This window comes from Brachypodium distachyon, chromosome 3 (assembly GCF_000005505.3).
Source record: "Brachypodium distachyon strain Bd21 chromosome 3, Brachypodium_distachyon_v3.0, whole genome shotgun sequence".
Taxonomy (NCBI): Eukaryota; Viridiplantae; Streptophyta; class Magnoliopsida; order Poales; family Poaceae; genus Brachypodium; species Brachypodium distachyon.
This window is the reverse complement of record NC_016133.3, coordinates 52,257,772-52,276,963: the sequence shown is the minus strand read 5'-3', so window position 1 is coordinate 52,276,963 and position 19,192 is coordinate 52,257,772. Positions and strand designations below refer to the sequence as shown.

Sequence of the window (19,192 nt, the reverse complement as noted above, 5' to 3'; positions counted from 1 at the left end):
GGGACTTGGACGGCGATGGGATGAGCCTGAGGCCGGGATGGCGGTGGCCTCGCGCAAGGCAGCAGGGATCACGTCGGCGCGAGCCATCGGTGGCCCTCCGGAAAGGCAGTGACGCGCGGCGATAGTGCCCGGACGTGATGTGTGGGCGGCGCACAGGCGTACCTGGCGGCAAGTGGGAGTAGACGGCACGCGGGAGTGGACGGGCGGCGGGAATCTATGGGCAGAGGCGGTGCGCACAAGCGGGCGGCCGCGCATGGCGGCGTGATGTTCGGTGGCGGGATGAATCGGGTCGAGGAGAGGAGGAGTTTGCACTCAGGGTGGATGGAGAGGATAGTCAGAGGGAGAGCGAGAAGTTGGGAGAAGAGATTTGGGAAATAAAATACGGAGTATGAGTAATAGGAGAGCAGGGCACGGATAATATAGAAACAAGACATGTGAAAAAGAGAAAAAGAGACCAGGGTATAGCCCACGAAAATAAACATATCATAATCGCTATATACATATGTACTCATGAAACACATCAACATTCAATTTGACGTTTTGATACAATTTTCCGTTGTTCCGTAGCAATGCACGGGTTCTTTTGCTAGTATATATATAATATCACTTTCCCCAATATTATCGATTTTTATGATTTTGGAAACTTTCACGATGGTTTTCATGAAGAGTTTTTGTTGCACATAACCACACTAATAATAAATGAAAAATAATATATTGCCTTTTCTATTATCTATGTTCCTTGATTTGTTTGAAAAAGCTCAGCTACACCACTAAGCTTAAAATTGTGCTATTTGTAAGTGTGCGAAACTTTATTGAAATGTTAGTGCGACTTGTATGTAGCTTAAAATTGTGCTATTTGTAAGTGTGCGAAACTTTATTGAAATGTTAGTGCGACTTGTAGTTATGTGGATAGAGTGGGCTGAAGACGATTGGCTGAATTTCGATCCAAAAACTTAGAAAAAAACAATGTGGCAGTTATCATTTTTTTCTTGACAACCGATAAATAGATGAAACCATATACTTCCTCCGTCCCATATTAAGTGACTTTCTATTACATGTATACAGACAATTTTTAGGTATAGATACATTCATATTTGAGTAAATTTGAGTCACTTAATATGAGACGAAGGGAGTATATAATAGGATCACATACCTAAGCACCTACTAAAAGGGATCTTGCATCGGAGAACATGACAGCTTGTTTCTCTCTTTGAGCGGTCATGTTAGAGCAATTTTCTGTTAGAGCATTCTATGACAGTTTGTTTCAAGGACTTGTATCTTTAAACCGTTTTGTTCAGAACAATCATAATTTATTTATTTTAACCAACTACAGATCTTCTGAAAACAGAGAAGATTTCAACATCTTGCGAGCGAGTGTGATGCCCTGATGAAAAAGGAAAAAATGGCACTTGCTTGTGCATTCGACGAGGACAACTTGACAAAGTTTATACCATAGTCGAACAATTACCTAGCTGAAGGCTCAGTTGGAGTTGGTAAAGAAAGGAAAAAAGGCAAGGCATGCCTAAATTCTGTGGGGAATTTGGTTCTTGTCTCCACATGGATCAGAGGTCAACGCGGGTCTTTAACACCGTACACTCGTACAGGTCAAAGTTCCTTGGCACAAAATTGCAATGGTGGCGAGTGAGACCAAATTTGAGGTGCCGCACTAAGGAATGCCATGCCCATGATGTAACAGCAGTCGCTAGGCCTCTTCATGCCTCCACACGATCTATTGTCTTCAGATCTTTTACGTAAAGCTTGAAGAGAAAACTGGCTGAACCGGCCGGTGGCCTCATACGTAGATAGTACGGTCTAGTCGACCTCTTCCTTGTCAAAGTAGATTCCAGTTTTTCTCATTTGGTCGTTCGAAACATCCTAGCTAGCTTGTACTCCACCAAGCAAGCAAGCATAATTTTCTCATATGCATGTGGTTGGCACCTGGGAGAAGTGGGTGGGAAAAAGGACATTCATCCTTCATCCTATGAATTACCTCACCTTGTTTCACCTGGCGATGTGATATCTACCTCCACTAGCTTTATGTACCATTAGAAATATCGTTCATCTCATCTTACCAAGTAACCGTTCAGAAGCTATATAAAAAAAAGATGTAATTACCCAGGTGGAAGATCAGTTTTGCTACTGCCGGACTGCGCGCTGTCACGACAGTGGCACCAGCAGGTCACAAAATGAATCATGTCGCACCACTACTTTATGTACCCATCAACATCCATCAGTCACTGGTGGTTTTAAGTACAAGAGGGTACGTACAGGCGTACAGCTTCAGGCCTGCGCCTAATTATGCCAATGGAGATAGCCACCGGCGTTATATATTGGTGGATCCACTTTGCGTTAACCAGTTTGGGCCAGACCATCATTAAACCCCAAGGACGGACGGCAACGGGATGCACGGAGAGTCGGAGAAGATGACCGAAAATTAAAGATGGAGGATTGAGTGACTGAGTGCGCACGATAGCAACAGTCAATGGAATCCCTTGTGCGCTTACGGCTTACCGAACTAGTAGCTTTAGTTTACGTAATCCTCTGGGCCGTTGCTCTGATTCGGAGATAAACCTTTTTCTGCGTCGTGCATGCTGGGCTACGTGCACACAGCCTTTGGTCACTAGCTGGTGGGGGGCAGCGCCGACGTGTCAATAGCTGTCACTTCTGAAGCTCCAGGTCAGCGGGCGGGCGCTGGCTTGTCACGACGTCGATACAGAGTTCCTGGGGGTCCGTGGCAGAGGACTACGAAGGGGATAAGAGAGATGCATGGACCCTTGTCTCATGGGTCTGTTGATGGAAGCGTGAAGCAGCTGGTGCGCTTGACAAGCATCCCATTCTACGTGATCCGTGGGTCTAGAACAGTCCAAGCATGCATTATTATTGGTGAAGACCACGTTTGGCCGATAGACAAACAATTTCTTTCATGGAAATTACTTTTCTACGCTGAACTTATTTTTTAATCTGCTGTAGCATCAAATTACACTGTTGGACAACACAAGGCCGGTTTACAACAAGCTTGTTACAAGCAGAGCCGTTTGCTTTGTCTAGCATGCCAAGAAGTATGTATTCCGTTTCGTACACTTTTTCCGCGATATTCAACATGGATGACATGAGTCGTACTCGTACGTAAGTAAGTAACGTGCCTCGCCCGCGTACACGTGTACGGCTCGAGCTAGCACTGCTGCTTTCTGCTTTATTCGCTACAAAAAAGAAAAGGAAACTCCCATTCATTCCACAGGGACCAGATAAAACGGAGGACTCCGTTTACTGTCATTCGTCTCCAAGTCAAAACAAGATGAGCCCGCCATGATAGCAAAAGAAAAGAAAAAATAATGCACATGTAAAGTTTTGTAATGCGATAGTACGAGTTAAGAGCTACTGACTGTGCCTTTCTGGAATGGTGCCAGATTCGTTTGTCAGGGAAAAGAAGAGAGTCGAGCCGCATCTGGATTGAACAAATCATAGAGAGCATGCAGCAGCTAGCCAGCCACGGTGCTTGACCCATGTATGTAGGCGGAAAACGCGTGCGGCAGCGGCATGGCAGCTGGTAAACTCAAAACGAAATGGCGAACAGCCTGCGCGGCGCACAAAGCTTACCCAACTTGTGCTGAGTGACTCGAAATCTATCCAACTTGTGCCGATGGAAGGGAACGTTGATGCGTGTGTGATCGATGCAACTTGTATATATATCCGCACACAGGCTAGATTGCATGTGCACTCGGTGTGGAGTGACTCGATCCGTCGACCTGCGTGACTGTACGTACCCTCCTTGTGGGCTGTGGGCACATAGCGGCCGCGTGATGCGCTAAATATCAGCACAAAGTGTACTCCATTTCCATCATCTGACATTATGCATGCACGTATGCCTTGAATACGTCGAGATATACGCCATACAGTAGTTTTTCAAACCGGTATCTCTTCCCTTTCCATTATCTGCATAACGGAAATAGAAAATGTTTCGAACCCAAACCAGAAAGCAAAAGGACGAGAGAAATGGAGAAAAAAAAAAGGTAAATGCACCTGCGGTCCTACTATTATTGAGGCTGTGTCAGTTTAGTTCTAAAATTGAGAAATTGCACACTTAAGTCTTAATTTTATTAAGTAGCGCACGTGAGGTCTAAGCTGGTTCTGAGTCGGTTGACCTACCTACGTGGCATGCTAATCTGGTACACATCGGCAAGGGGTCTTTTGGAGAGAGTTTTGCCGCCTCCGGCGGTTGGTAATTTTCGCAAAAAAAATCCATAAAAAACGTAGCCATCTCTTCTCGGTGTCTCTAGCTCATTTCTCAAATCCAGCTCTGTCTTGTCCCTCATTTTTGCAAAACTCCCACCAAAGGACCCCCTGCCGACTTGTACTGGGTCAACTTGCCTCGTAGGCATGTCAAACGAGTCAGAACCAGCTTAGGACCTCGCATGCGCCGCTTAAAATAAAATTAGAACTCAGGTGTGTAATTTCATAATTTTAAGACTAAAGTGACACCACCTCATCAATAATTGTAGGACTGCTGGTCCATTTAGCTCAAGAAAAAAACACCAGATTACACTATGATGGGTAGAAAAATCCACTGACCAGATCCCGCAATCAGGACCTGACTACAGGTCTAACATGGTGTTATAGTTGGAATATCACCTATATACCGTATGTGGTTGGTACGATCTTGGAGTGCGCATACTGCAGCATACAATTTTTTTTAGGAAAAGAACTGCACCATACAGTTTATCCCACGTGAGCGGATCAACAGAACTTACCGGAGAGTACGACCACTTGGCCAGCAATTAACATGGCAGATATGCGCGCGTGGCTGGTCGTAATTGGGCAATGTTTTGACCAACCTCTTGGCCAGGAATTAACCTGGTAGATACTACTACCACCTGATCAGTTGATGTCAAGGACTTTCCCAATAGATCAACAGTTGCGGGATACGGAGTCTATAAATACATTGTTAGCAGTTGCTGAAAGCACCAATATGCCCGATGTTAACAGCTCGTCCCGGCCTCAAGTTAACATGCAATGGCTGGAAAAATTCGTAGGAGCAGAGGAGTGCACTGGTTGAAGGCACCAAGCCGGGAAATGGTGCGTGGCGCCCCTTGCTGATTGCCATGAGCATCTAGAAACCGGCGAGGAGATGTAATGTATACCAAACTTGGCAGTCGATCATGCATCACCATCCAAATAAGGTGACAGTGAGAGAGCCAGGGAGGAGGATGTACTCGGAAGCCCAGTCGGGGAGAGACATGAGGGACGCGAGTTGCAGGCGGCTAGCCGGGGCCGTCGGTCGCAACTTGAGGCGAGAATATTTTGGCCGCCCCGATCTGTTGGTTCCAGGTGCTAGCCACGCGCGTTAGATAAGCGCACCTCTTTGCATTTTATCAATTCCACGGGCAAAGGTTATATCTGTTTTGGTACTTTCTCGAAACTCAAGGTATTTTCATAGGAATTTTTGGAGGATTTGAGTCCTTAGGATTTTCTATAGGATTGAACCCTTTGGGAAATTTTCTAGGGATTTCATTGCACTACATCGTATACTATGAGTTTTTCCATCCAGTCCAACATCTTTCTTAAATTCCTTATTTTTCTTGTGTTCAATCAAACAAACATTGGTCTAACCACAATCTTGTATGATTCGAATGGACATGACATTGCAATCATGCATTTTTCCTATTTCTGTGTTTTTCCTATCTCGCGAATCAAAGAGGCCCTCAGTGTTTGTCAGTGAATCACGATAGTTTAGCGAGCGAGGTAACCATGCGCCTGCCTATCGATCTCCCAGGGCGTCGGCCATATATATATGCTGCAACGATTAAACAGATTTCAAGGACACTGAAAAATCATGAATGTTGTACAAATATGAGTAAATTTTATTTGAACGAGGTATTTATGACATAGTGACGGGTCAAAAATATTGTTATACCCCACTTTGGACACAGTAAATTGAGTAACTTTTAAGAAACCATAATGTCCGTGTCATATGTAACAAGAACCACGCTTGTCACTAATTGTACCAAGGAAACAAAAATTCCGAGTCATTTCTTGTCAAGTAGAGCAAATCTCGCAGTTAAGGGTGTTTGACTGGATTTTCAACATCTGGGGCTCACCTGTCAGTGCCATGTTGGCATTGACCCAACACGACCCGACCCCGTTACGTGCCGCGCGATCTTAGAAAAACACAAAAAACTCCATAAATGCGACAAAAGGTGTGGTTTCATGAAATTTACTCCATAAATTTTATTTAATCCAAGGAGTATTGTTTTGCGCAACTTTGGACCAGATTTTTGCACACTAAATCTAATTTGAACCACATTTTAGCATCTGAAGTGGTTCTAAGATTATATCACCTAGAAACGATCAATCGGTCTGATGCAAACATTGATTGACTAGTCAACTCATGATCTAAAATTTAATTATAGACTTATGATCAAAATATGACTTGACTGGATGCATTCGTACTTATTTGATTAGTTATAAAAAAATCTAGTTGTAATATATTTGATTAGTTATACCTTTGTAATGACCAATCGCGCTCATGACCTGAACTTTATTTTGTTGTATTGCTCTTATTATCATGTACAAATAAAGTATGTTAGAACTGAACATTACCTGCACTTTTTTTTATAAAAATGTTGGCATCCCCAAAATAGGCTATGTTATTCCCCCGGAAGCACGAGCTCGCTGCACCTTTGAGTTTCTACACTTGTATAGTCTAGCTGCTCTTTGCATATTGAGAGGAAGATGATGTCTAGTCTTGCAGCTATATATGCCACCTCGTTTCACTGTCATTTCCCCTGATGAAAATGGAAAGTTTTTCCTTTCAATTTAGAAAAGCCAATTGTAAAGTTGAAAGGATAATCGGTTGGAAAAAAGAAAGCTGAAAGTAAGTTTGTGCCTTTCCATTTTTCAAAAGGAAAAGGGAAACAGAAATGGGAAGGCAATAACATGCATCAACTAATGTCCGACTGGTCATAGTTACTAGGTCTAGTGAGGGTAGCTGAAGTACAAATTGTCCCACGAGATCCTGTACGACCTCTGGTTTCTATGCCTTTTCTTTGCACTTTGGGTCGAGGCCTCGGAGGGTTACGAATAAAGCACGAATATGCTCTCAAAATCCAATTTAGTTGTGAGTGGAGTAAGACTGCCTGCAGATGGATTCATTTGTATAAATTTATTCCCACGTGAATTCGCAGTAGTACAGCTTGTTGGCGTCTATAATCGTCGGCATGGGTTTTGATTTGTCAAAACGAGTTGGAAATATATCCCCATTCCTGAGTTGGAAATATATCCCCATTCCTGTTCGTTACGGTTTACCTGCATCTCAAAATACTTTGTTTAACTGAGAGCTGTTACAAAGCAGTATTCTCCAGACGGTTCGAAAATTTGTCGGACGAAGATACAATTGACTACACATGCACGCGCCATACGTCAGTGTCTAACTCTGTTGATCTTGAGCAAGAGTTCTGCTGCTCTTCTCTGGGTGAATCAGTGCACCGAACAGTTCGCTCAAATTAAATCTCCAGCCGTTAAAGAATCGCATCTAGGTTTTGGACTTTCGGTAGCGTGCAGTGTTGGTTGGATTTTGATACGTTTGACTTTACTCACTTAATTGAAAAGCTCGAGTTCTAAGAAAAATGGACAAGATAAGAAATCGCCTTGTGTGTGGAAAGCAAATTACGATGATAAGAAATTGCGCGCACTCGATCTGTACGTACCACATCACCATCCTATTGCCGATCCACTCGCTCCCGCTCCCCTTATTTTTTGCTGCTACCGCTTTTCCAAAATGCGTGTATAGGTGACCTTCGTGCGCAAGGTCGGCCTTCTCCAATCTCCACACCGCAGAGACAAGCAAAGCTTGGCCCCACGTAATAGTCCAATGCCTGGAAAATTTTCTTCATCTCTATATAAACAAGTCCCCTGGTGTCTTGCAACATTCCAAGACAAGGAGACCGCCTGCCTTTTCTCATTTCTCATTCCTTCGTTTGCTAGCTTCCCTTCTCCCTCCTGTCAGCTTGTAGCACAAAGCCAACAAAAGAAGTGACGACGCAGAAGAGAAGCAACACAGAGAGGTCAACCTATATATATATAGGCCTTAAGGAGACACAGCACGTAGGGTCACTTTTTTTTTGTTGACACAGAGGTGCACGCGCGCTTACAATAGGGACCTATCTGAGCTTGCTCCTTACGTGCTTCTGCCGGCCAGCATGGACGCCGCCGCGAGGGACGCGCATAATGGTCTGGAATGGCGGGTGACGGTGCCAGAAGGCGCGACGGTGACGGTGGAGTACGAGGCCGGCCCGGCGGCCAGGGCGTGGGCATGGCTGGCCTCCTGCGTGGCCATGTTCGGAACCAAGGTGTCCGGCTTCGGCAAGAAGGCCTGGAAAATTGGCGCGGATGATCCTCGGAAGGCGGTGCATGGCCTCAAAGTAGGCCTGGCTCTCACCCTCGTCTCCGTCTTTTACTACACCAGGCCGCTGTACGATGGCGTCGGCGGGGCTGCCATGTGGGCCATCATGACAGTCGTCGTGATCTTCGAGTACACTGTTGGTGAGTCGCAACGACAATTAAAACGAAGTGCACGTGGACAACCTGCAATTGCATCATGCATGTTGACTTGGTTAATTTGCTCACCGTTTTTCTCTATGCACATGTAGGTGGCAGCGTGTACAAGGGGTTCAACAGAGCCATCGCGACGGCGAGCGCAGGCGTGATCGCGCTCGGCGTGAACTGGGTGGCGAGCAAGTCTGGCGACAAGCTCGAGCCAGTCATCACCTGTGGTTCCCTCTTTATCCTTGGTACGTGTCAGGCTTCCTGACTGACCGATAACGACTAGTCACGTACGCCCGTGTGCGATCACTATAGCTAACACCCCACGCAAATTGCAGCTGCGGCAGCTACCTTCTCACGGTTCATACCGACGGTGAAGGCACGGTTCGACTATGGCGTGACCATCTTCATCCTTACGTACAGTCTTGTGGCCGTGTCCGGGTACCGCGTGGACGAGCTGGCGGCGCTGGCGCAGCAGCGGCTAGTCACCATCGCCATCGGCATTTTCATCTGCCTCGCCGTCTGCGTGCTCATCTGGCCCGTGTGGGCCGGCCAGGAGCTGCACCTCCTCGCCGTGCGCAACATGGAGAAGCTTGCGGACGCCGTGGAGGGCTGCGTCGAGGACTACTTCTCCGACGCCGATGCCGACGCCGCGAAGCGCGCGCGGGTGTCCAGCAGCAAGTCGGAGGGGTACAAGTGCGTGCTCAACTCCAAGGCGTCCGAGGACTCACAGGCCAACCTGGCGCGTTGGGAACCCGCGCACGGCAAGTTCGGCTTTCGCCACCCCTACGGCCAGTACGCCAAGCTCGGCGCCGCCATGCGTCACTGCGCCTATTGCGTGGAGACGCTCAACAGCTGCGTGGGTGCGGACGTCCAGGCCCCCGAGCACGTGAAGCGGCTCCTTGGGGACGTGTGCACGAGGCTCGGCGTGCAGTGCGGGCGGGTGCTCAGGGAGGCATCCAGCTCCTTTGCCGAGATGACGGTCTCACGGACGCTGGACTTCGTCGTGGCCGACATGAACACGGCCGTGCACGAGCTGCAGGGTGACCTGCGTGAGCTCCCGGTCAGCCTGGCCAAGGAATCAGCAGCCGGGTCGGCGTCGCTGATCGATGCCATGCCGCTCTTCACCGTGGCGTCACTGCTGGTAGAGATATCCGCGAGGGTCGAGACCGTCGTGGACGCCGTCGACACCATGGCCAGCCTCGCAAGCTTTAAGGACGATGATGCCGACGACAAAAAGGAAGAAACCGAGATGAAAATACACCCGTTGAACGAGTCGGATTCCGACGAGCCACCTGAAAGAAAGACAACCAAGCCCCTTGCTGGACAGGCTTAATCATCTGGCAAAGCGCTCCAAACCAGCTGGACTTACATTCTTGTTCATAACGTTGTTTATTATTTGCCACGGACAGAAGACCTCAAATCCGCGGCATTCGGGGCGAATAAATTAACCGGTTTATGATCATCGCAAAGTCGACATATATACTGTATACCTCTGTACATATGTTGATACAAACACTAGTATTTGACACGATCAAACGAGCAAACAAAGTTGACGCTAGCCAGCACTGTACCCCGTACGTACCACTTGTACTGGACCGGAAAGGAGCACCAACAAAGTGATCAGGTCATGAACTTTACAGGGCAGGCACGGCACTCTCCCGGGCAGTCGCTCTCCCTGCTTTTGCCTGGTCGCATGTTGTTACTTGTTATTTCTGCTGGTGCATGCAGTCTGTTGCATTACAGCAGCGCCACCCACTAGAGACAGGGATCTGTGTGCAGGCCGGTGCGCATTGCCTCACGCTGATCGTATCGCTTCCGGAGATTTTATATATAATCGGGGCAGGGAAGAAGGGATGGCCCGTATGGAACGGCCGGGAAAGGCGTCCTCTCCTTGTCTGCCTGATGCATGGCGGCGGCGTGCCCCAACCCATTGAGCCCTGGAACGCGGAAAGCAGCCTTGTACCTGACGAGATTATAAGAGGACAAACACTGGGATATAGGATCCTAGTGGAGTACAAGACTCTTGCACTGAGTTGGATGGGAATGACGGGTAGGTACATACTAGACGATATAATTCGTGCACATCTGGAATTGGGGGGACGACGAGCTAGCTGGTATATAGTTGGCGGACCACTGGATCAGATCAGTCGGTTCTTGGTTGATACCTGTTCCGATTAATAACACGGGATAATGTTTTCGTGACAGTAATGCGTATGCAAACAAAGTGATCTGCTTAGGAGTATTTTTTTGTTTTTTGAAAAAAAGAAGCTTCCCCCTCCGATTTCTAGTAATAGAAACCAGCGGTTTGGTAACTCCCTACACTATTACAGAGTCCGGCAACACCCAGTCACCGAACAAGTTTGCGCCAGCCCGGCCCAATGAGCAGAGCAAACAAAAAGAGTGGCAAATCTAAACCCCCTACAGTAGCAGGCCGACACACCAAGCACCACCGCGACCAAGAAGTGAGCATCAGCAGGAAAGCACCCCCATCAGCTTGAAGATACTTCCTTCAGTTAGTTGGCCACCAGTTCGTCATCTTCAGCCCTCCAGATGCCGTCGAAGAGGATTCCACCCCTACGCCGCGTCAAACACCTCCTTCGCAACCAGCTCAACCAGCCGTGGTCTGAGCAACATGCTAAAGATATGCGGCCGCAAATAGCACTCAGGACCCTATATACATCGATTTGGTCTGTAATTTGAGCATTTTTCATGTGGGAAGTAATCATCGGAGATTCCTTATCTGCCAAGCTCAATCGCTCTTCTTTGTACTACTGACAAGCTTATGCCCTGCCTGTCATGTCACTCAATATAGGTGTTTATATTTCCTCCATGTCATTCCGTTAGCAGAGCTAGTTTAGTGCGTAAAGAGACTTTTTAATTTGTCTGAGCCAGCCAAGGACGTCTCAGACAGACAGGGAGGCAGAAAGCATAAGAACTTACGCTCGGCGTTTTTCTTTTCTTTTCGGCTCCTCCTGCTGCATACTTCGCATAGATTGGTCCTATACTTCTAACTCATTGTTTTCTGTCTAATACAGTTCCCAGCGCTTTGCTGGCATTCGAAGGAAAAACTCATACATGTCCTATGGCTATGCTGTGTACAGTACGTTTTAGACTTGTTGATCAGTCGAAGGATTCCGTGCTCTGCTCAGAGGCCGTTCGATGATCGTGGTTGTTAGATTCACCGTTGACGCGTCAGAATAATCCAGTTCTTTCAAAGGCGGCACTTCCATCTCAATTTTTGTCTTGTCATCATCGGCCGGTTTAAATCCCCCGATGCTCGCGAGCGTGCTGACGGCGTCGGCGACTCCTTTGATCCTCGTGGCAATCTCTATGAGCATCAACGTCACCGGTAGCAGCGCCATGGCATCTATCGACGATGCCTCTGTCGGTTCCTCTGCCAGCAGCAGCAGCAGCTTGGACGGGAGCGCTCTCATGTCGCTCTTCAGCTCGCGCACGGCGTTGTCCATGTCAGCCACGGCGAGCGCCAGCGTCCGGGAGGTGGTCATCGTGGCCAGGGAGCTCGACGCCTCCCTGAGCACCCGCGCGCACCGCGCGCCCATCTTGGTGTACACGCCGACAAGGAGATCCGGGGCTTGTTGCTGCTGCTCGGGCGCCATGCAGCCGTGGAGCGCCTCGACGCAGTAGGCGCACTGGCGCATGGCGGCGCCGACCTTGGCGTACTCCTCGTAGGGGTGGCTGAAGCCGAATCTCCCGTGCGCGGGCTCCCAACGCGCAAGGTTGGCCTGCGAGTCCTCGGACGCCTTGGAGTTGAGCACGCACTTGTACCCGTCCGACTTGCTGCTGCCCACCTGCGCGCGCTTCGTGACATCGGCATCGGCATCGGCGAAGAAATAGTCCTCGAGGCAGCCCTCGAGGGCGTCCGCGAGCTTCTCCATGTTGCGGGACGTCAGGAGGTGCAGCTCCTGGCCGGACCAGACGGGGCGGATGAGCACACACACGGCGAAGCAGATGAAGAAGCCGATGGAGATGGTGGATACCCGTTGCAGCGCCAGCATCGCCAGGTCCTCCACGCGGTACCCGGACACGGCCACGAAGCTGTACGTCATGATGAAGACCGTCACGCCGTAGTCGAACATCGACTTCACCAACGGTATGAATCGCGAGAACGCCACTGCGCCTGCCACATGTGCGTACGTACTTCGTTGGTACTTCCGAATTTTGTACAGCGACAGACAGAGCTAAGTGTTGTGTGCTACGGACGGAGCTACACGTACCGAGCAGAAAGATGGAGCCGGTGGTGACCATCGGCTCAAGCGTTTTGCCGGATTTGCTGGCCACCCAGTGCAGGCCGAGCGCAAGCGCGGTCCCGCTGATCGTTCCGGCTGTTCTGTTAACCCCTTTGTACATGCTACCACCTGCACGTAACCCAGTTAACACAAATCTTGTTGCATTGCGCACAGCTATATTAGTTGCGATATTTGGCTTACGTACCAACGGTCTGCTCGAAGACGAGCACGACTGTCATGATGGCCCACACGACGTTCCGGCCGCCAATGCCGTCGTACAGAGGCCTGGCGTAATAGAAGAGGGAGACCAGAGCGAGAGCGATGCCCACCTTGATCCCGTACATGGTCTTCCGAGGATCGTCTTCACCGATCTTCCAGACCATCTTGCGGAAGCCAGACACCTTGCATTTGAACATGGCCGCGCAAGAGATCATCGGCCACGCCCATGCCGACCTCTTGCAGACCGGATCACCGGCGGCAGCATCTTGTTCCTCCGCGCCTTCTGGCACGGTTACCTGCCACTCCCCAGCATTCTGCTGCGCTTCCTTGGTGCCGTCCATGGGTAGACAAAGATTGTTCAGGTGGGGGGGCACTACTGGAAGCGCCTCGTGGTGAGGAGTGCTTCCAAGCTAGAAAATGGATGCGAGAACGGTCGCTAGATGTGTTAGGTGAATGATGCTCTTGTGCCTGGATGTTATAGTGGTCGGTGATGAGAGGACAACTTCTTCTTGGCGATTGGCGTCGTGGCATTCTGGAAACGTTGGTGGTGACAGTGAAGTGCTTGTGTCGCCCAGCGGGCACGCTCGCGCTCAGGACATTCGCGGGACACTGCCGTGGCACGACCGCAGGAGCGCGCTCGTTGCCGGTGGCCCGCGTCCCCCGCACGTTCTCTCCTCAAGGCAGTCGCGATCGCAACCGTCGTCGCCCACACGCGTCGCAAGCTCGTGCCGTGGCCCGTATTCCAGGCCCGGCCTGCTGAACGGACGGGCCTTCCGCAAAGGGATGGGGAAAAGAATGTCGCGAAGCTGGGCCGCCTCTTTCTCTTAAGAAAAGACAAACGCTGGGCCGTTTCTGTTGTGGGCACGGACCACGGTTCTTCTTCTACGATCTTGTACTGCACCTGCCATCTCAAGTTCTCAACCGAACAGAAAAGTCTGTTACGGAGGGCTATTTCTCTCCCTCCCACCTTTTCCTCCGCACCACCACCAACCTTCCCCTTATTTCTCCTCGCCTCTTCTCCGCCCCCGCACATCTCCGCGCGGCTAAATCCGTAACCCTAGCCATCCCGGCGCCACCCTCCATGGCCACCGCCTCCGCCTCACCGTATTACTAGCGCCGTTGCGGGGAAGCCGCCATGATGGGTTCCGCCCACGCCACTGCCGCAGGGAGGAAACCGACCGAGGGAGAATGAGGTGCGTTCTCAGGCGCGTGCCATACGCCGGGTGCCGGGCCATGGGAGTTGCGGGACGGGTGAAGCTGACGTCGCTGGGCAGCCGCCCCCGTCGCATGCGGCCGTCGTACGCCCCTTTCTCCGAGCCATTCACGGAACGCCCGGTGCCGGCTGCCCTGTCATCCCCTGCCTGGCTGGCGGCGTGCTTTGCGTAGAAGGCGCGTCTCCCGCCTTCTCCGGCGATCTGGCTGGTCCTTCTCTTTCCGCTTCCTCTCTGCTGGTCTCTGCTTGTAGATTCGTCTCTGTGTGAGGGTGACCCGACATGGAGGTGTTTGGTGATCGGGATGAGGCGTCCGATGCGGATTATGCCGAGGTGGATCCGACCAGGCGATACATGCGAGTAAGATATTTTTGGCTTATTCTGATTGATCTCTCTTCCACTTTAATATGTTTGATTCATGTCAAATTGTCAATGGTACATGACATGTCCATGCTAGTTTGTTGAGCGTGCGGTGAAATGGTGCCTGCATTACATATCTGCATGTCAAATTGTTGCATTTTCTATGCTTAGTCCCTTGCGTGGTCTATTTAGTAGAGACATGTTGAGTATAGAATGCTTTCTAATTAAAAGTAATGATTAGAGCTATGCCGGAAAAAAACGCACCATTTGAATGTTACAAATTTGATGGGCGTGACCCCTCCTATCTTGGTTCAAATACTGGTTCTCACATAGCCACATAGGCATGCGTGGCTGCTGGTCTCTGTCAATTACAGCATTTGATCAAGAGACACGCTTGGGGGAATGGGGGTGCATGCCCGTGTTGAGTGCGTGTGCTCCTTCCATTTAATACTCACAAAAGGGAAGAATGTTGTGAATGTGCTTGCGTAATGGATAAAATAAAAACGTTAGGGTGTTCATAAAAGACATATCTCCATAAAATGATCAATCCCTGCCTGTTATATTGATCGAAATTTGTTTTTCCTTGCTGCAGTACAATGAGGTGCTGGGAAGAGGAGCTTTCAAGACTGTGTATGCCCTCTCTTTCACTTTATGTTTCTTTGTAAAGAGAGTTATTGTGCAATTGGTTGTCTAATTTTTGTCCCATTGCTGGAAATGGTTGGCTAGGTACGATAATGTTTCGGTTAGCACGATTGGAATAATCAACCACCTTCCCATTATATTATTTACAGTTTATAGTGCCGCTCCCATTAATATGCACATGTACTTCAGTTTGGAATCCGTTCTTACATTAGTTTCTTGATCTGGGGGTTACTAATGCACACACTCAGTGTAGACTTGTAGCCATAGCCATAGGCATCATTTGTTGCTGATCCACTTTGATCAAAACATCCAGAAAGGTCCCAACTAAATTAACATTAGTATTATACTAGTACTCAATCTCATGTCCTGGGCTCCTGCCAGCCTTCTGCAACCATCTGTACCAAACAACTGATTATGATTTTGTATCTATTTTCCATTACCTCAATATGAACGTGTTCTCTTGATGCCCCTACAGTCTACAAGGCTGTTATCCCATATAGAAGAAAACCTGAATTTTCAAAACAATTTAGAGAGTTTACGTTCGGAAATAATGATGCAACATTGCTTGTTTTCCCTTACTTCTGTACACCACCCTTATGGTCTCGTAAATGGGCCTGTCTATAACTTTTGTTTCCATTCTTAATTCGTCCCTTCTTAATTTGTTTTTAGTTACAAGGCATTTGATGAGGTTGAAGGTATTGAAGTTGCATGGAATCAAGTCAACATAGATGAGGTGATGCAGTGTCCAGATAATCTTGAGAGATTGTATTCAGAAGTTCATTTACTGAAATCTCTCAAGCACAAAAATGTAATGAAGTTCTGCAATTATTGGTTTGATGATCAAAAGAAGACAATTAATGTTATTACTGAACTGTTCACGTCTGGAAGTCTCAGGCAGTAAGTAACAATTGACAACCATGCTCTGCTGCTGCTTCCATGCTTCTTGAGAATGACACCGTTGCAACTTTGTGCATCTCTAGTTACCGCCGAAAACATCCACGCGTTGATTTAAAGGCAATAAAGAATTGGGCAAGACAGATTCTTCATGGATTAGATTACCTGCACAGCCACCAACCTCCAGTTATCCACAGAGACCTGAAGTGTGACAATATTTTTGTTAATGGAAATCATGGAGAAGTTAAGATTGGAGATCTCGGCCTAGCTACAATCATGCGAACGCCTAAAGCAAGAAGTGTTATTGGTAATGCCCCCCGTAGTTTATTGATTTTTATTATTATTTCTGCGTAGATCTGTTATGGTCTTTGATCTGGCGAGACAATTTAGTCACCATTAATGGTAACCACTAAATCACTTGACATAGTCCTGGTCAATGTTTGCCCCACCCATCACCATTTAGCAGCTTAGTGACCTGATGTGTAGACATTTAGAAACCATCTTACATGCTCAAGTAGTCCACATTACCTCATTATGGCTTGAATTTTATGTAAGCTTGTGTGGCTCTTTTAAGTTCAACTTCAACCTATAGTCTAGAGTTGTTGTCTGTCATACCTGACTTCAATATTTTGTTAACTTAAGTTAGCTGAGGAATGTAATGGGGCGCATAACTGTAATAACCTGCGGTATATATGCCTGTAAACGATGGTCGTAGTCACAGTTTGCTCTTGTTCTACTCTTATCATATCTTCTAAAATACATGGTTGTTGTTTGAAGTGCAAAGATCTTGTTGGCATCTGTTTTTTTCATTTAGACATGTTATTGGACTATGTATCTCTAACAACCTGCTCTAAGTATTGACTCAATCTCTGTACAAAAACCTGCATTTCCCCTGATACATCCCTACAATATGGGAACTCTTCTTTCTTACGGCAGGTACCCCTGAATTCATGGCACCTGAGCTATATGATGAGAATTACGATGAGCTGGTTGATATATACTCATTTGGTATGTGCATGTTGGAGATGTTCACTCTTGAATATCCATATAGTGAATGTAAAAATCCCGCTCAAATCTTCAAGAAAGTATCCAAGGTAAGTTGTCTTGATTTATATTTCTTGAGTTGGGCTTGGATGCAGCACTTGTCTAAATTACTGACACTGATCTTTAGGGTGTCAAGCCGGCTGCACTGTCTAAAATTGCAAATCCTGAAGTAAAGCATTTCATTGAGAAATGTTTAGTTCCTTCTTCTGAGAGGTTGTCCGCCAAAGAACTATTGCAAGACTCATTTCTTTGCTCTGATAATGCAAATGGCTTTGCTGGCGTTATTAGTCCATCATCAACACCCGGAGCAGTAGAAATCTCTCTGGATTCCTTGCACATGGATGTTGACACTCGGGAATCTATGTATGCTAGCTCTGGCAGGAAAAATGATCTTGCTCCACATGCATCCATGCTGGAATTCACAAGAACTAACAAAAATACGGAACTAAATCTAAAGGGCGAGAAACTTGATGATAGTTCAGTCTCACTGGTTTTGCGGATCGCTGATTTGTGTGGTACGCCTTGCTTTTATCGATTGGAACTCAAGTACTGTATTTTTTGTGATACATCTTCACCTTCCTGTTTGCAGGTCAAGCAAGGAATATTCATTTTCTTTTCTACCTGGAATCTGACACAGCTATGTCTGTTGCTGCTGAAATGGTTGAACAATTGGAATTAGCAGACTGTGATGTTACTTTCATTGCTGATTTCATTGACCTTTTGATTGTGAATCTTGTTCCTGGTCGGAAATTGGCAAATGATGTAGCGATGAGCCCATATATGGAATCTAAAATTGTTGCAAGTGAGCAAGTAATTATTTCCCAGCAGAACCTGTCAGAGATGGCACCTGATTATGGGTTGGTTCAAAGTACAATGCATTCGAAAGATATCAGTGCACCATCGAATAACTATCATCATTCGGTCTCAAGTGCAGCTAACCTAGGGGGGCCAAAGGGTTCTGAAGGTTCAGACATTTCTGTGCAGCTTGTTGGGAGTTCTGGAAGTCGAAGTGACTGTGGCACTGATGACTGTGGAACTATGTACTGTTGTGGGTACAAAGACGGAGTTGGTAAACTAGGCTGCAGCCATGTTTTAGGTGATGATGGTTCAAGGAATATTCCAATTTTCCATATAGGTGGAGCATCGCCTGGTTCAGAACTGGTGAGTGGTTGCTCATCAATTTCTATTACTGATAATCAAGATAAGGAAGATGAGTTTGATTTGATTGAAGCTCACTACAAACATTGGTTTGATGAATTAGCAACTTTGCGTGAAGAAGCTGTGGAAGGGGGTCATGGGAAGTGGTTACCAGATAATGATGTTTAATTTCAGCAGTGTCTCTCTGAACATCATAAGAAAGAATCTTCAGATATTCTTCCTCCTTTCTACCTTTTGTTTTGGCTTCATACAAATGTAACCTACAATAATTTGTAGGAACATTAACATCGCTGTAGATTGCACCGTCGCAAAGTGTGTTGATAATCATTATATTGTTTAGCTAGCTTTCAGTATTCTCATTGTTGTATTTTGACGCTTCATCGGAAAATGGAATAGTTGACATATGGATGCATGAGGTTTCAGTATTTGAGTGAATCTATTACAATATATTAAATTGGAATCGGTGGTAATGGGTGGACGCCGTTGGTCGGTGTTGGTCGGTCAACTTCGTTAAAATTACAAACAATATGCCACTGTTCCCTCCCGTCTTATTCACGATTTCAGTAGCAGAAATTCTACGGTTTAGATTTACCGAAAATTATCGTACGGTCCAAATTTGTCACAACATAATACGAATAGTTCTAAAATAAATCAATCTCCTTAGCATGAAATCCAAAATTCTTCGTATCCATCTCAGTATGGAAATCAATCCGAACCCAAACAAAAAATCTCGATATCAATTTCAGTATGGAAATCAATCCAATCGAAAAATCAATGTCTAGACTTCGCCTCCACCGGCTCGTGATTGATACACTTTTCGTTGTTCCGTAGCATCGCACGGGTTTCTTTTGCTAGTATTGTCTAATGTCATCATAT

At 47.3% G+C, this 19,192-nt stretch overlaps 3 protein-coding genes across 3 annotated transcripts; 2 read left to right on the top strand and 1 right to left on the bottom strand.

Moving 5' to 3' along the window:
* Positions 1-7,939: 7,939 nt before the first annotated feature.
* LOC100840925 (aluminum-activated malate transporter 10) lies at positions 7,940-10,099 on the top strand. Its single transcript, XM_003570034.4, has 3 exons — positions 7,940-8,538; positions 8,646-8,786; positions 8,877-10,099. The coding sequence occupies exons 1-3, from the start codon at positions 8,196-8,198 to the stop codon at positions 9,872-9,874; spliced, it is 1,482 nt and encodes a 493-aa protein (XP_003570082.1). The 5' UTR covers positions 7,940-8,195; the 3' UTR covers positions 9,875-10,099.
* Positions 10,100-11,394: 1,295 nt separating this feature from the next.
* Positions 11,395-13,432, bottom strand: LOC100846731 (aluminum-activated malate transporter 10). The gene is made up of 3 exons (XM_003572760.2): positions 12,994-13,432; positions 12,777-12,917; positions 11,395-12,679 (listed from the first exon to the last, which is right to left on the bottom strand). Exons 1-3 carry the CDS (start codon positions 13,346-13,348, stop codon positions 11,649-11,651), a joined length of 1,527 nt encoding a protein of 508 aa, XP_003572808.1. The 5' UTR covers positions 13,349-13,432; the 3' UTR covers positions 11,395-11,648.
* A 523-nt stretch (positions 13,433-13,955) lies between these two features.
* On the top strand, positions 13,956-18,741 carry LOC100840625 (probable serine/threonine-protein kinase WNK4). Its single transcript, XM_003570033.4, has 7 exons — positions 13,956-14,578; positions 15,171-15,208; positions 15,890-16,117; positions 16,201-16,421; positions 17,051-17,208; positions 17,286-17,673; positions 17,748-18,741. The coding sequence occupies exons 1-7, from the start codon at positions 14,501-14,503 to the stop codon at positions 18,482-18,484; spliced, it is 1,848 nt and encodes a 615-aa protein (XP_003570081.1). The 5' UTR covers positions 13,956-14,500; the 3' UTR covers positions 18,485-18,741.
* Positions 18,742-19,192: the final 451 nt, after the last annotated feature.

Excerpts from the sequence above, each read along its gene's own strand:
- LOC100840925 (XM_003570034.4), top strand. The coding sequence starts at position 8,196 with ATGGACGCCGCCGCGAGGGACGCGCATAATGGTCTGGAATGGCGGGTG. Across the intron at positions 8,539-8,645 it reads GATCTTCGAGTACACTGTTG|GTGGCAGCGTGTACAAGGGG; the intron begins GTGAGTCGCAAC and ends ATGCACATGTAG. Across the intron at positions 8,787-8,876 it reads TGGTTCCCTCTTTATCCTTG|CTGCGGCAGCTACCTTCTCA; the intron begins GTACGTGTCAGG and ends CGCAAATTGCAG.
- LOC100846731 (XM_003572760.2), bottom strand. The coding sequence starts at position 13,348 with ATGGACGGCACCAAGGAAGCGCAGCAGAATGCTGGGGAGTGGCAGGTA. Across the intron at positions 12,918-12,993 it reads CGTCTTCGAGCAGACCGTTG|GTGGTAGCATGTACAAAGGG; the intron begins GTACGTAAGCCA and ends GGTTACGTGCAG. Across the intron at positions 12,680-12,776 it reads CGGCTCCATCTTTCTGCTCG|GCGCAGTGGCGTTCTCGCGA; the intron begins GTACGTGTAGCT and ends CACATGTGGCAG.
- LOC100840625 (XM_003570033.4), top strand. The coding sequence starts at position 14,501 with ATGGAGGTGTTTGGTGATCGGGATGAGGCGTCCGATGCGGATTATGCC. Across the intron at positions 15,209-15,889 it reads AGAGGAGCTTTCAAGACTGT|TTACAAGGCATTTGATGAGG; the intron begins GTATGCCCTCTC and ends ATTTGTTTTTAG. Across the intron at positions 17,209-17,285 it reads TCTTCAAGAAAGTATCCAAG|GGTGTCAAGCCGGCTGCACT; the intron begins GTAAGTTGTCTT and ends ACTGATCTTTAG.